Here is a 17,123-nt window from a genome sequence, read left to right as displayed (position 1 = left end):
CAATAATAATATTACTAGTTAATTATTCATTTGTAACTCTTCCTTAGACAGACTGTTCAATTATCGGCTGTATTAGGGTAAATTTAAGATTTTTCTATTGTGTTCGATTAAGTTCGATTGGGTTCGATTAGTTCGGAAATCGAACGCAATCGAACTCTCTGACACAAATTTTTGGATACGATTTTGTTCGACTATCGAACTAATCGATTGAGTTCGACTACCGAACAGTTCGATTCGTAACGTCAGGTGTATTACACTTAACCTGGTCTCGAAATTAACGTCTCATATTTTCCTTTACAACAAGCCCCTATTCAGCGCACACCTCTATTAAGCGGGCGCAGACACTAAAATAAATTGTATTTGGCTAATTTCTATTGTTAAAAAGCTCTATTAAGCGGACACCGGACTGAATTGTCAATGGGGCATTGGATTACGTCCTTGAAATAGTCGATCAAATGTACCCGTATTATCGTTTCTGTATTTAAAGGGCATTATTACAAACAAATTAAAGGTGGTAAGAAAGCTGATGAACTTGAACTCTGGATAGCTTCGTTAACAATCTGGAACTTTATTACAGTACAGAGGAACCGTTGAATATTAATTGTTAACAAACATTGCGCAATTGTTATGGACACCCTCTATTAATCGGACACTTAGGAAGGTCCCGAGGGTTTCACTGTACTAACAAAACAGAACAAAACATTCCACTTTTATTTTTTTAAAACACTTAAAATATAACACCCAGATTGCTGGGAATAGCTATGATACTTGCAACTTTTTACATATTTATGTTTCAAAAGCAAGATTTGTAAGCAGATATTGCGTGAGTTCGATGACACAGATGACACATTGATTTTTTTCTTTTCCCGCTAGCCGTAGAAAAATGTACTTTTTGACTGCGTGTGAAGTCATGTCCATTCAACAGATTCAACCACGCAAAAAGTGCTACAATTGCCCTGGCCTCTGACACCCCCCCTCCCCTCCCTCCTTTTCCAGCACCCCGCCGCCCCCGACTAAGTAACATGACATAAGCCGGGCGTTCACTCGAGAGACTGAGTTACAGTATAATCTCTGTAATGGCGTCTGTCGACACGGCTTCAATGTGATCGAGTATGTGATCGAGTATGTGATCGATGTGATCTGTATTCCAGATTCGTTGTCGCTGATTTATAAAGGTAAGAGAGTCTAAATTTTAATGACACAGAGTAACCTCTTTTTGTCTCACGGAATGAGGACAAAAAGTGTCTGTGTTTTTATTTTGATAGAGAATGGCGTCGCTCTCTGGTTCCTGTATAATTTTCAGTGGTTGTTATTCGCATCGCCTTTTTTCCATCGTGTTTTAAAAGGCTAAAACTAGCACTTAAGAAAACTCAGCGAAGAACGATCGTATTTGGCAAGGATTGTTGCGTTCGTAGAACGCAGTCCTAATGCAGACTCGAGTCAAGTTTCATGGGACGGTTCACGTGTAAACAAGGTGATTTGCTTTTTAGATCGCGTTCGCTTGTTTGTTGTTTTGATTCTGGACCGTGAGTGGCCTCTTTTGTTAGGATGCGATATGACGTGCTTTCGTTACATAAATGGGATAACGATTATTTATTCTGTTCACGACCACGACTTTGAATCGCCTTCAGTTGGCTTTGGCATATTAACCGTAGGAACAGCTATATTTCATTGGCTATATTTTGAGTACGTTAAACAAATTTCGTTGCATTTAATTACCTAGTTCCAATGGCCAAAAATAGTTCAGTATTCAACGAAGCTCAAAATTGAATCGATGGAAGAATACTCTGAAGCCAAGATCTATACGAGTAACCCAGAATTAAGGAACAGCAATATAAATGCTGACTATCTCTATTCATCAGCGGAAATATTCGAATCAGTTGCCAGTTACACCGAGTTTGTTTACGATAAACCACGGATAAACCGGCACGTGAGTGCAAATGCTAGCTGATATTTGTGCTTCCAGCTTAGAATACAAGATGTAACACAAGTTAACTTTTAAAAATTAGCCTTTATGCTTAAAAATTGTCAGTAAAAGTAAAAATGAGATTTTAGCATGAATTTTGAAGGCAAATGTGCTATTAAACTTGTGACTTACCGAAACTGGAGCCGTCACGCAACGTTTCAACAATAAAGCAAGGAAATCAAAATACAGCCGAACCTCTATTAAGCGGCCCCCTATTAAGCGGCCAACTTTTATTTGGCTGCCAGCGGCCAAAATCCCGGAAAAAATTGTCAGCTATACACTGTAATAAAAACGTGTATTCAACGGCCACCTCTATTATAAGCGGCCGCGGTTAACTTCTTGCCGTCATCTAAGAAGCGACCAGTTGTCTCGTTCCCCAGAGTGGCTGCTTTTCGGAGGTTTGACTGTAATCTCCCGAAAAATAGCGGACTTTGTTATTATGTTACTGTGACATCTGTCTATAAAACTTCAGCTGTTCACAAAGATAATGATTTCAGCAACAGACAGTTAATCACAGGCGTAGAAAACCAACGCACTCATAATCTTTGATTACTACTAGTTGAATAAACTAATGAAATGTTTAATCACAGGTGCATCAACAAACACATCCAGCGTTTACACAGAGGTTTAAATCTGCGGGTTTGCGTGAATGTCACATTCACTATTTAAGCGTGGTTGTAGCGAAAACTCTGACCGCCGAAAGCTAAGACCTAAGATCTAAGACCCAACCCAAAAACTAAGACCGGAAAACTAGGACCTAAAAACTAAGACCCAAAAACTAAGACCAGAAAAATAGGACCTAACAACTAAGACACAAAATCTAAGATCCAAAAACTAAGACCCAAAAACTAAGACCCGAAAACTAAGACCTAAAAACTAAGACGACAAAACTAGGACCCAAAAACTAAAACCCAAAAATTAAGACCTGAAAACTAATAAGACTTAAAAACTAAGACCAGAAAAGTAAGACCCAAAAACTAAAACCCCCTTATTTTCTTTATTCAACATGATCTTGTTATGGTTTCTTGCCGGAAATATCCAGCCCCGGTTTTAATCTTCTAATGAGCGATAAAGCATACAATCAAACACTGGTTTTAGTACGCGCGCTGTGATAGGTCAATTTAGCGGGCCGTAATCTACTGTACGGCCCGCTAAAATTTAAAGCTGTTTTTGTTGCCAAAATGTTTCGTAATTTATTGCCAAGTGTTCTTAACCTTTTTAGCAGGTAAAAGTTTAAAACTTTCTTTTACTTCTGAAACTGTGTATTAAAACCTACTAACGATTTAACCCTTTGACGCCCAAGTGGCCATATACGGCCATTTAATGGTCGTGCTCTTTGTACCACTTGTGACGTCATCAATTTAAATGTCATCAGATATTCTTGATGAGCAGATAGTAGTACTAGGCTAGGCCTTTCCGCACAATGGTCAGGTTTACATATCGACGACATTCCGACGTCGCAAATCGAAAAACAACGTTATCAGTTTTGGTGCAAAATCGGTGGTAAAATGGTCCACTACGCCTTGATTGATTCTATGATTGATCAAGGTCCATTTCTAGGCTTCGCCCGCAATTAACATCCAACTTTTCCTGGCAGCCAGAAAGAACATACAACGCAAAAGGTAGCCAGTGTAAAAGGGCCGAGAAAAACAGAAAGGAAACGGGCAACAAACAAAATTGAGGACGGTTAATGGCAAAAAAAAAAAAAAAAATTTGGCTTATGTGCATGCCCGGAATTGAAATTTTGCTCTATTTTGTGCCTAATCCTCGAAAAATCTCTCCTTTTAGTACAAAAAAAGCTTTCTTAGCAAAACTTAGGCTTATTTAGCGTCATGGCAGCTAAAAAACCTGACTAAACGGTTAAAAACGGTATTTCTTGGCTAAAGTTTGGTATTCAAAGGGTTGAAATTGAGTCGTTTAGCTTTCGAGGTGCGTCAGAAATTTGAAACCGTTTTGTGTGAATAGAAATAGTTCCCGAACCCGTCAGACACCCAGTAGAGATATTATAAATATCTTACTAACCTTGTTTTCTCGGTCCGTACTGTAAGTTACGGATCGTCGTTTTTTTTCCCCTTCGATTTATGGCCCGCGCGCTTCGCGCCTGGGCCATAAATCGATGGGAAAAAAAGCTCGGTCCGTAACTTACAGTACGGCCCTCGAACTCGATTAGTAAGAGGTATTTACTGACCGTTGTAAATCAATGAAAAAATAATGCAAGTAGCGCATGATCTTCAATGCACCTTATCTCAAAAATGAGCACTGCCCTCCCCCCCCCCCCCCTTTTTTTTTACAGATCTCTGCCTTTCTGCTTGGCAAGTTTCAAAACAATCTGAACATGGGAACCATTTGTCCACGAACATCCTTAAGACCCATCTACCTAGGTTTCAACATGAAATTAACTTTTTCTTTTTTTCGCAGATAAAACAACGCAAGCATTGTGGCCAGTTATTTTACCAGTTAACAGATTGCATGGAGCATGAAAATCACACGGGAATGAAGTCATATACATGCACATATTATGAAAAGAGCTTTAGCGTTTTCTGGAATTGCAAGCGACATGAACGAAATCACACAGGAGAGAAGCCGTATACATGCAAGCATTGTAAAAAGTCCTTTAGCAACTCATCAGCTTGCAAGCAACATGAACGGATTCACACAGGAGAGAAGCCGTATACATGCAGTTATTGTAATTTGTGCTTTAACGACTTATCAAATTGCAGGAAACATGAACGAACTCACACAGGAGAGAAGCCGCATACATGCAAGCATTGTCAAAAGTCCTTTAGCAGCTTATCAAACTACAAGCGACATGAACGAACTCATACAGGAGAGAAGCCGTATACATGCAAGCATTGTAACAAGTCCTTTAGCAGCTCATCTGGGTGCAAGCGACATGAACGGACTCACACAGGAGAGAAGCCGTATACATGCAAGCATTGTAACAAGTCCTTTAGCAGCTCATCAGGGTGCAAGCGACATGAACGGACTCACACAGGAGAGAAGCCGTATACATGCAAGCATTGTAAAAAGAGCTTCACTCACTTATCTGGTTGCAGGCAACATGAAAGAACTCACACAGGAGAGAAGCCATATACATGCAAGCATTGCAATAAGTCCTTCAGTCAGTCGTCAAACTGCAGGCTACATCAAGAGAGACATGCAAGAGCCAGCTCGTCAAAACAGAAGCAACATGATCATTGCTTTAAATCAAGAGGAGACCTTCAGGAGCCAGCTGCAACTCTCGGTGGCAAGAAATCATGTATGCTGTCTTCTTTGACTGAAGAAAATTCGAGCCAAGTTGAAAGCCTGACCTGTTGGATTTGTGTGAAGGAATTTAGTAGCAAGGCATGTGTCATCCAACATTATGACGAACATATGAGACTGAAGTGACGCTTCTACATAACCATTACATAAAGGTGTAAATATCCTTCTTTTTTCCACCAGTCAACTTTAGTGTTAATATTGAACTCACGTAAACAAGTCTGGTATAATAAAAGTAGTTCAGTTCTAAAAGGGTGTCAATCAGTTTTTTTTAGACTCTTAAAATAGAACACCCAGATTGCTGAGAATAAAAATACTTGCACCCTTTTTAGATATTTATTATCTTACAACATATGCGTTATTTCAAAATACAAGTTTTATTTGCAACATGGTATATCAGTAGAGTAGATTAACAAACTACGAACAAGACAAAACAAAACATTCCAGTGCAACTCTGTTTAAATGTTTTGATATTATTATTTATAGCACCTATGTGACGAAGTATACAGTTCTCTATTCAGTTTTAAACAGTTATCAAGTGAAGACAAGTTAGAATCTATTGTGCTTCCTGTATGTCTACAACCAGTGTTGTCACAAGGTCCTCAAAGTCGGTTTCAGAGCGCAGACACCGTTTTGCTCCAAATAATGGATTATGGCGCGTATATTAACAACACTTTCCATTAAGATTTGACAAAAATAAAAGTAACCACAATTATAAGTGCATTTTTTTGGTATTTCTTTTTTGTATTCCCGACGTTACTAATCGGACCAAATCGAACTCAGTCGAACTTAATCGAACGTAATCACGCGATTGGGTTCGAGTTGGGTAATCGAACACAATCGAACTCAAAAAAAATTGACCAATTAAACGCAATCGAACGTTCGAGTGAGTTCGATTCAGTTGGGCTCGATCAAGTTCGATTAGTACGACTGGGTTCGATTAGGTTCCATTTGAGGATGGATGTTGATTGAAAAACAACGGTCGTAAAATTCACGGTCTATTACATTCGGCTGAAAATGGGGGTATGTTGTATGCGAATAACGGGTGAATACGAGGGTGTTTAACCCAGAACAACGAATAAATACTGAAAGAAAATTGCTTTTGTCAATTTTATTACCGTTAGAAAAGCTAACAAGATGTCCCGCTGGCTGTCACTCCTTATTCGCTTATTTCTTTGGTTTCTTTCAACGTGTTCTGTATTCCAATTTGATTTAAGGTGGTTGATACCAGTTTTCTCGCGCGGGGAGTAGATTATCATCGTGCGTCACGCGTGAGTAACACGCACGATGGAGGCGCAAGATTTAAAACCCGAAAGACGAAAACAAATATGGCGGCGCGCGGCTTTTTTCGCGCAAGGTCACTTTTGTACTGTTGGAGACGAAATTCGCATATAAAGGAGGCTTCACCTGCTAGAACAACTTAAGTCAACTCTGTGTTTTTAAGAAAAATTGTTTCGGGAATTCAATGTTTCCCAAATTTCAAAGGCAACTCGATCGATCGTGACAGCCACCGGGAGCGTATAAAGGACTCGCAAAACATAGCAAATCTACCCAGAATTTGTGTAAAAATCCTACAGAGTAAGCCCAGGACGTTGTCTTAAACGACAACTACAACTGTAAATGATGTTTTAGCAGCAAACAAAACAAAACGCCTGTTCGGAGCCCGCTCGCCCGCGCGGGCACGCGAAGCAGTCAGCGGTAGTCAAAACGGCTCATAAGCAACTGTGAGCAACTGTTGATCTTATAAAGTCTGGATTTTTGAATGCGTATCTACGCGCGTGGGAATAACGGAACTCGCGAAGGCTTTTACATGAAAACAAGCCCGGTGACCTCTCCTTTTCATTGTTTTAATATAATATTATCATTGAGAAGAAACGTCAGAAAAAATATTTAAAAATCCTACGGAACGAAATTTGCACTTAATGCAAATTGCCGTTTTTCCAAGTTTACAAGAAATCGGCTCCGTAAAATTATTTTAAAATTGTTGTGCATTTTCATTTTCAGAAGCCAAAAGTTATTGATTAAAAAAACTCGGGGTCACCGGGTTACTTTTTGAGTTATTAGTGACATAAGCGAAAAATCAGATCTGGAAAATCCTTTTGGAATGTTGCCATGGTAACTGGTGACGACAAAATAACAGCTGTTTTAGGTCAAGTATAAATTGCATAATCCAAGCCTACAAAAATATTGCAGTGGCCCTGGTCTGTCTTTTTGCTCTATTCTTACAAAGTTATGAGCCGTCAAAAACCTGAAAACTGGTACGAGCCACCTTAAGGTTCTCGTAAGGTTCCTTAAGGTTCTTAAGGGTTTTTTTGCGATTTTACATGTATTTTCCATGCCAAAAGTCTATAAATCAATAAAAATATTACTAGTTAATTATTCATTTGTAACTCTTACTTAGACAGACTGTTCAATTATCGGTTGTATTAGGGTAAATTTAAGATTTTTCTATCGTGTTTGAATAAGTTCGACTGGGTTCGATTAGTTCGGAAATCGAACGCAATCGAACTCTCTGACACAAATTTTTGGATTTGATTTTGTTCGATACGCGAACTAATCGAACCCAGTCGTTCGATTAATTTCGATTGAGTTCGACTACCGGAACGATTCGATTAGTAACGTCATGCGTTATTTCAACATACAAACATTATTTACAACATGGTATATCAGCGAGTACATGAACAAACTACAGTGAAACCTCTATTAAACGAGAAACCAGAAACTGCAAGGGACCGCATACGGACCCCCAATTAAGCGGACACCCTCTATTAAGCGGACACTTAACCTGGTCCCAAAATTAACGTCTCATATTTTCCTTTACAACGAGCCCCTATTCAGCGGACACCTCTATTAAGCGGACGCAGACACTAAAATAAATTAGGGGTGGCGAATGGTCCTTCAAAAACCATGGGTCTCGCAAAATTTTCGCCGAATTTCACAGGTCTCGCAGTCTCGTTTTTTAGCGGTGATGTGCGTCTCGCAGTCTCGATTTTTCTCACAAAGCTGTCTCGCAGTCTCGATTTTTTTTCAAGGCTAAGAAAGTCACGAAGTACCGATTTGTTAATTTTTTTTAGTAAAGTTAAATGACATTACAACATCTTAGAACCTGAACGTCTTAAGTACGCATTCAAAGCAATTGTCTCGCAATTGAAGAAATCAAAATGTCTCGGGCTCCCAAAGAAAAACGCTAATCTCGTCGTCTCGCAAAGTCTCGCATTTACCATCCGCCACCCGTTAAATTGTATTTGGCTAATTTCTATTGTTAAAAACCTCTATTAAGTGGACACCGGACTGAATTGACGATGTGGCATTGGAATACGTCCTTGAAATAGTCGATTAAATATACCCGTATTATCGTTTCTGTATTTAAAGGGCATTGTTACAAACAAAGTAAAGATGGTAATGAAAGCCGATGAACTTGAACTCTGGAAAGCTTCGTTAACAATCTGGAACTTTATTACAGTACAGAGGAACTGTTGAATATTAATTGTTAACAAACATTGCGCAATTGTTATGGACACCCTCTATTAAGCGGACACTTAGGAAGGTCCCGAGAGTTTCACTGTACTAACAAGACAGAACAAAACGTTACAATTTTTTTCTTTTTTTTTTTTAAAAAAAACACTTAAAATATAACACCCAGATCGTTGGGAATAACTATGATACTCGCAACTTTTTATGTATTTATGTTTCAAAAGCAAGATTTGTAAGCAGATATTGCATGAGTTCAGGAGCCATAATCGGGGACGGAGACCGTAAGTCTCGGGATTCGCGGGCACCTATGATATGGGACAATTTTTCTATTTTTAGAACAAATTGCGCCATCCTGACGTCATATTTCCGCGCGGATTCACGCACATGTCAGGGGCTCTCGCGTGGATGTTGTCACGTTGCGTGATCAAATGGTGAGAGTTGAGAGATTGTCTTGCGTATTTTTCACAGCGATGGCAGGGAATAAGGCAGGGAATACGAACCAGGGCGCTTATATGTAGTTTTATGCTCTGAGCTAACGGAAAAGGTGGGTTTTTCAGGGTCGAAAACAAGACTTCAATCTCGCGCTGGGAATGAATAATAAGATCTGCTCACGCTAGTTGTAAGCTTACGCGTATGCTTAAGAATATAGCAAGAAAACTCTCTACTCTGGTATCGAGTTAAATTGTGAGTTTCTCAGACAATGTTTAATCATAACCAAAACCTGTTTTGATGGTTTCTTATTGTCTCTGCTTGTTTGGTGAGTTTGCAAAGGTTTTTGAAAGGAAAGTCTGACGCGTACAATTAGCTCATTTGCATAGTGCAGCTCGTGCACTTTCAAGTCCGAGTCGGTGTTTTCAATTGTCAACAAATCTTGACAAAGATTTCTTTCGTTATCTTTTGTGCTGAGATGCTGCAACAAATTTCACGAATGCAAAAAAGGCTACTAACATCATGTGTGTTTCTTCAACATAAGCATAGTGAAGTTTTACATTGCGAAAATGAAAATAGACAAGGAGTTTTGATAACTCGATCAACAAAATCGAAATCGTTATTCCAAGTTGATTAAAGAAAGCGTCATCGTAACTTTGCTGATTGTTTCTGCTTTATTCACATATTTTCAGCTTAGCTTTTAATATGTTCTCAAACATTTATCAATCTTGAACATATTTAAAAACTATAGAGCTATTGTTTGAGTTCGATGTACGCTTTCACACGAAAGTGCGGCGGAAGTACAATTTGTCATGTTTACTGACTGTACAAAACACGCATCGGCGGGCGCTCTCATTCATCGACAACAGAGAATTTACTGGATTTTTACACGAATAAAACTGAGCAGTATCTACGGACGTAAAGTTATTAAGCCTCGATGAAACATCAAGCCTTGCTTACAATTCAAGCGAAACTCAAACTAGCAATTATTGTGTTTTACTTTTCGGTCGCGATAGACTGACAAATTCCTCGCAAGCGTGTGGCAAGAGGAGCTATGAAACTATGAAGTCCTGAAGCTCTGCTATATCTAAATATATCCAGATAGTTTTTTGATGTGTAATGGAAAAGCTGTTAATCTTCAACATATGTGAAATTTAAAGTGGAGTAATGTACAGCTCATGTAAAAGAAGCATCCGTCGGAACACAACTTGGTCAGCGATATATATAAGCTTAAAGCGGAACATACCTAAATTCGACACTGTCTTACTTCACTCAAACTGGAGCAGCTTACGACGAAAATACTTAAGCAAAATTCCAACAGACGTAAACGCGTTCAGTTGTGGGGCAAAAACATGAAACATTTCGGGAATTTCGGACGCCATTTCCCCCGCGCGACATCCGCAAAAATCCTCGCAGCATGCACGCGCATGTGCCGCAGGTGATGGCGCAATTTGTTCTAAAAATAGAATTATTGTCCCATATCATGGGGACAACCCCAATACTTGGAACGGCGCGCGCTTACGGTCTCCGTCCCCGATTATGGCTCCTGATGAGTTCGATGACATAGATGACACACTGATTATTTTCTTTTCCCGCTAGCCGTAGAAAAATGTGCTTTTTGACTGCGTGTGAGGTTATGTCCATTCAACCATGCAAAGAGTGCTACAGTTACCCTGACCTCCGACACTCCCCCGCCCCCCTCCCCTTCCAACCCCCCCGCCGCCCCCGACTAAGTAACATGACATAAGCCGGGCGTTCACTTGAGAGACTGGGTTCCAGTATAATCTCTGTGATGGAGTCTTTCGATGCGGCTTTCATGTGATCGAGTATGTGATCGATGTGATCTGCTTTCTAGATTCGTTGTCGCTGATTTATAAAGGTAAGAGAGTCTAAAAGAATGCTTTTTTATATCAAGCTAATTTTAATAACACAGAGTAAGCTCTTTTTGTCTCACGGAATGAGGACAAAAAGTGTCTGGGTTTTTATTTTGATAGAGAATGGCGTTGCTCTCTGGTTCCTGTATAATTTTCAGTTGTTATTCGCATCGCCTTTTTTCCATCGTGTTTTACAAGGCTAAAACTAGCACTTAAGAAAACTCAGCGAAGAACGATCGTATTTGGCAAGGATTGTTGCTTTCGTTGAACGCAGTCCTAATGCAGACTCGAGTCAAATTTCATGGGACGGTTCACCTGTAAACAAGGTGATTTGCTTTTTAGATCGCGTTCGCTTGTTTGTTGTTTTGATTCTAGACCGTGAGTGGCCTCTTTTGTCAGGATGCAACATGACGTGCTTTCGTTACATAACTGGGACAACAATTATTAATTCTGTTCACAACCACGACTTTGAATCGCCTTGCCTTTGGCACGTTAACTGTAGGAACAGCTATATTTCATTGGCTATATTTTGAGTTTGTTGCATTACTTAGTTCCAGTGGCCAAAAATAGTTCAGTATTCAACGAAGCTCAAAATTGAATCGATGGAAGAGTACTCTGAAGCCAAGATCTATAGGAGTAAGCCAGAATTTAGGAAAAGCAATGTAAATGCTGACTATCTCTATTCATCAGCGGAAATATTCGAATCAGTTGCCAGTAGCACAGAGTTTGTTTACGATAAACCACGGATAAACCGGCACGTTAGTGCAAATGCTAGCTGATATTTGTGCTTCCAGCTTTGAATACTAGATGTAACACAAGTTTACTTTTAAAAATTAGCCTTTATGCTTAAAAATTGCCAGTAAAAGTAAAACTGAAATTTTCGCATGAATTTTGAAGGCAAATGGTCTATTTAACTTGTGACTTACCGAAACTGGAGCCGTCACCCAACATCTCAGCAATAAAGCAAGGAAATCAAAATACAGCCGAACCTCTATTAAGCGGCCCCCTATTAAGCGGCCAACTTTAATTTGGCTGCCAGCGACCAAAAGCCCGGAAAAAATTGTCGGCTCTACACTGTAATAAAACCTGTATTCAGCGCCCACCTCTATTAAGCGACCGCGGTCAGCTTCTTGCCGTCCTAAGGGTGATTTTGTTTACCAACGGCCACCTCTATTATAAGCGGCCGCGGTTAGCTTCTTGCCGTCATCTAAGAAGCGACCAGTTGTCTCGTCCCCCAGAGTGGCTGCTTTTTGGAGGTTTGACTGTAATCTCCCGAAAAATAGCGGACTTTGTTATTATGTTACTGTGATATCTGTCTATAAAACTTCAGCTGTTCACAAAGATAATGATTTCAGCAACAGACAGCTATTTAACTTAATCACAGGTGTAGAAAACGAACGCACTCATAATCTTTGATTACTACTAGTTGAATAAACTAAAAAAATGTTTAAATGCACAGGTACATCAACAAACACATCCAGTGTTTACACAGAGGTTTAAATCTGCGGGTTTGCGTGACTGTCACATTCACTATTTAAGCGTGGTTGTAGCGAAAACTAAGACCCCCGAAAGCTAAGACTAAGACCCGAAAACTAAGACCCAAAAACCAAGACCCGAAAACTAAGACCCAAAAACTAAGACCCAAAAACTAAGACCCAAAAACTAAGACCCAAAAACCAAGACCAGAAAACTAAGACCCAAAAACTAGGACCCAAAAACTAAGACCCGAAAACTAGGACCCCTTGACCTTGACCCGAAAACTAAGACCCAAAAACTAAGACCAGAAAACTAAGACCCAAAAACTAGGACCCAAAAACTAGGACCCAAAAACTAAGACCCGAAAACTAGGACCCAAAAACTAAGACCCAAAAACTAAGACCAGAAAACTAAGACCCAAAAACTAGGACCCAAAAAAACTAAGACCCAAAAACTAAGACCCAAAAACTTAGACCCGAATACTAAGACCCGAAAACTAAGACTCAAAAACCAAGACCAGAAAACTAGGACCCAAAAACTAAGACCCAAAACCTAGGACCCAAAAACTACGACCCGAAAACTAAGACCCTAAAACTAAGACCCAAAAACTAGGACCCAAATACTAAGACCCGAAAACTAAGACCCAAAAACTAAGACCCGAAAACTGAGACCCAAAAACTAAGACCCAAAAACTTTGACCCGAAAACTAAGACCTAAAAACTAAGACCAGAAAAGTAAGACCCAAAAACCAAGACCCGAAAACTAAGACCCAAAAACTAAGACCCGAAAACTGAGACCCAAAAACTAAGACCCAAAAACTTTGACCCGAAAACTAAGACCTAAAAACTAAGACCAGAAAAGTAAGACCCAAAAACCAAGACCCGAAAACTAAGACCCAAAAACTAAGACCCAAAAACTAAGACCCAAAAACTAAGACCCAAAAACCAAGACCAGAAAACTAAGACCCAAAAACTAAGACCCAAAAACTAGGACCCAAAAACTAAGACCCGAAAACTAGGACCCAAAAACTAAGACCCGAAAACTAAGACCCAAAAACTAAGACCAGAAAACTAAGACCCGAAAACTAGGACCCAAAAACTAAGACCCGAAAACTAAGACCCAAAAACTAAGACCAGAAAACTAAGACCCAAAAACCAAGACCAGAAAACTAGGACCCAAAAACTAAGACCCAAAACCTAGGACCCAAAAACTACGACCCGAAAACTAAGACCCTAAAACTAAGACCCAAAAACTAGGACCCAAATACTAAGACCCAAAAACTAAGACCCGAAAACTGAGACCCAAAAACTAAGACCAGAAAACTAGGACCCTAAAACTAAGACCCAAAAACTAAGACCCAAAAACTTTGACCCGAAAACTAAGACCTAAAAACTAAGACCAGAAAAGTAAGATCCAAAAACTAAAACCCCCTTATTTTCTTTATTCAACATGATTTTGTTATGGTTTCTTGCTGGAAATATCCAGCTCCGGTTTTAATCTTTTAATGAGCGATAAAGCATGCAATCAAACACTGGTTTTACATGTATTCCCTTAAGTCCGGTCATTTGTTCCCATGGAACTTCAAAGGCCTTCATCTTTGAGTGAACAAGCTGAACCAGTTTTAAAGGAAACTGGAGGAAAAGGCATCGTAGCTAGCACGACGGATATCAAAGTAAAGCTCGATCGATTATGTTATGATTATGGCCTGTTTTAGATCGTCCGAATCCTGGCAAATAAGATCGACCGTGCTTCTTCTAGCATTTTGTTGGCTGCAAAACGTTACCTAATAAACCTAGTTGTGATCAATTGAGTATGTTTACCCGGTGTAAATGTCACTAAATGTTATTACTATATCTCTCAGTTAGTACGCGTGCTGTGATTGGCCAATTTAGCGGACCGTAATCTACTGTACGGCCCGCTAAAATTTAAAGCTGTTTTTGTTGCCAAAATGTTTCGTGATTTATTGCCAATTGTTCTTAACCTTTTTAGCAGGTGAAAGTTTAAAACTTTCTTTTACTTCTGAAACTGCGTATTAAAACCTACTGACGATTTAGAATTGACTCGTTTAGCTTTCCAGGTGCGTCAGAAATTTGAAACCGTTTTGTGTAAATAGAAATAGTTCCCGAACCCGTCACACACCCAGTAGAGATATAATAAATATCTTACTAACTCGTTTTCTCGGTCCGTACTGTAACTTACGGATCGTCGTTTTTTTCCCCGTCGGTTTATGGGGAAAAAACTCGTTCCGTAACTTACAGTACCACCCTAGAACTCGATTAGTAACAGGTGTTTACTGACCGTTGTAAATCAATGAAAAAATAATGCAAGTGGCGCATGATCTTCAATGCACCTTATCTCAAAAATGAGCACTGCCCCCCCCTTTTTTTTTACAGATCTCTACCTTTCTGCATGGCAAGTTTCAAAACAATCTGAACATGGGAACTATTTGTCCACGAACATCCTTAAAACCCATCTACCTAGGTTTCAACAGGAAATTAACTTTTCTTTTTTTCGGCAGATAAAACAACGCAAGCATTGTGGCCAGTTCTTTCACCAGTTAACAGATTGCATGATGGAGCATAAAGATCACACAGGAATGAAGTCATACACATGCACATATTGTGAAAAGAGCTTTAGCAAGTTATCGAATTGCAAGCGACATGAACGAACTCACACAGGAGAGAAGCCGTATACATGCAAGCATTGTAAAAAGTGCTTTAGCTGGTCTTCCAACTGCAAGCAACCTGAACGGATTCACACAGGAGAGAAGCCGTATACATGTAAGCATTGTAAAAAGTGCTTTAGCTGGTCTTCCAACCGCAAGCAACATGAACGGATTCACACAGGAGAGAAGCCGTATACATGCAGTTATTGTAATTTGTGCTTTAACGACTTATCAAATTGCAGGAAACATGAACGAACTCACACAGGAGGGAAGCCGTATACATGCAAGCATTGTAAAAAGTCCTTTAGCGAGTCGTCCAACTGCAAGCAACATGAACGGATTCACACAGGAGAAAAGCCGTATGCATGCAAGCATTGTAAAAAGTCCTTTAGCAGGTTATCAGAGTGCAAGCAACATGAGCGAACTCACACAGGAGAGAAGCCGCATACATGCAAGCATTGTAAAAAGTCCTTTAGCAGGTTATCAGATTGCAAGCAACATGAACGAACTCACACAGGAGAGAAGCCGCATACATGCAAGCATTGTAAAAAGTCCTTTAGCGGCTTATCAGACTGCAAGCGACATGAGCGAACTCACACAGGAGAGAAGCCGCATACATGCAAGCATTGTCAAAAGTCCTTTAGCAGGTTATCAGATTGCAAGCAACATGAACGAACTCACACAGGAGAGAAGCCGTATACATGCAAGCATTGTAAAAAGTCCTTCAGTCAGTCGTCAAACTGCAGGCGACATGAGCGAACTCACACAGGAGAGAAGCCGTATACATGCAAGCATTGTAAAAAGTGCTTTACGCAGTCATCAACTTGCAAGCAACACGAACGAACTCAAACAGGAGAGACGCCATATACATGCAAGCATTGTAAAAAGTCCTTTAGACTCTCATCAGGTTCCAAGCGACATGATCGAACTCACACAGGAGAGAAGCCGTATACATGCAAGCATTGTAAAAAGCCCTTCAGTCAGTCGTCAAACTGCAGGCGACATGAAGAGAGACATGCAAGTGCCAGCTCCTTAAAACAGAAGCAACATGACCATTGCTCTAAATCAAGAAGAGACCTTCAGGAGCCAGCTGTAACTCTCGGTGGCAAGAAATCTTGTATGCTGCCCTCTTTGACCGACGAAAATTCAAGCCAAGTTGAAAGCCTGACCTGTTGGATTTGTCTGAAGGAATTTAGTAGCGAGGTATTTGTCATCCAACATTACGACGAACATATGAGATTGAAGTGACACTTGAACGTAACCATCATTTTAAGGTGTAAATATCCCTCTTTTTTTCCACTAGTCATCTTTAGCGTTAAAATTTTTTATAAATCGTTTCGTTAATTAACCAAGAATATCGCAACGTTCCACGTCAACGACAATCGTCTTTAATTGATACAAGAAAATCATACCAGATTGAAACCTTGCACCGATCTTAAAGCACGCAGTGGCAAAAATCACGTGATATAATCTGTCAATAATTCTTGCAATATTGAACTTAACAAGTTTGGTACAATGAAAGTAATTCAGGCCTGAAAGGGTGTTGTCGTGGAACTTATTGGCCCACATGGGGTTTTTGTTTATGTTTTGTTTGTACAGAGTTCAAATGACATTTATGATTGACATTTGATCACGAGTATTTTTATATAATATCGCATGTGCTTTTATAATTAAGTCATCGAATAAACAAGTTTCAATAATCAAATGGACTGCGAGAATTCTTATTCGATAAGTGTTGATTAGTTTTAAAATAATTGTAATACCCTTATTGTTAGGAATAATAATTCTTACAACTTAATTTTTATATGTTTATGTTTCAAGAACAACTGAATGGGCTTAGAAGGCCATTATAAGCAGTTATCTGCAAGTCAGATGGTTGGCTTTCGGCCAGTGAAAACTAAGAGAAAAAATGTATCAAATGATAACGACCGTTATCATTTAATGAATTTTTTTCGTCCTTTTCATTGGCTGAGAGACC

General features: G+C 39.5%; 1 protein-coding gene across 1 annotated transcript; it reads left to right on the top strand.

Moving 5' to 3' along the window:
- The first annotated feature begins 1,005 nt into the window (after nt 1–1,005).
- LOC145482363 (uncharacterized) lies at nt 1,006–16,507 on the top strand. The gene is made up of 3 exons (XM_081461004.1): nt 1,006–1,175; nt 4,385–5,106; nt 15,388–16,507. The coding sequence occupies exons 2-3, from the start codon at nt 4,436–4,438 to the stop codon at nt 16,391–16,393; spliced, it is 1,677 nt and encodes a 558-aa protein (XP_081317130.1). The 5' UTR covers nt 1,006–1,175; nt 4,385–4,435; the 3' UTR covers nt 16,394–16,507.
- Nucleotides 16,508–17,123: the final 616 nt, after the last annotated feature.

The sequence above is a fragment of the Orbicella franksi genome, chromosome 1, assembly GCF_964199315.1.
Source record: "Orbicella franksi chromosome 1, jaOrbFran1.1, whole genome shotgun sequence".
NCBI classification, from domain to species: domain Eukaryota; kingdom Metazoa; phylum Cnidaria; class Anthozoa; order Scleractinia; family Merulinidae; genus Orbicella; species Orbicella franksi.
Note: the sequence above shows the minus strand (reverse complement) of the source record. Positions and strands in the feature narration are given on the sequence as shown.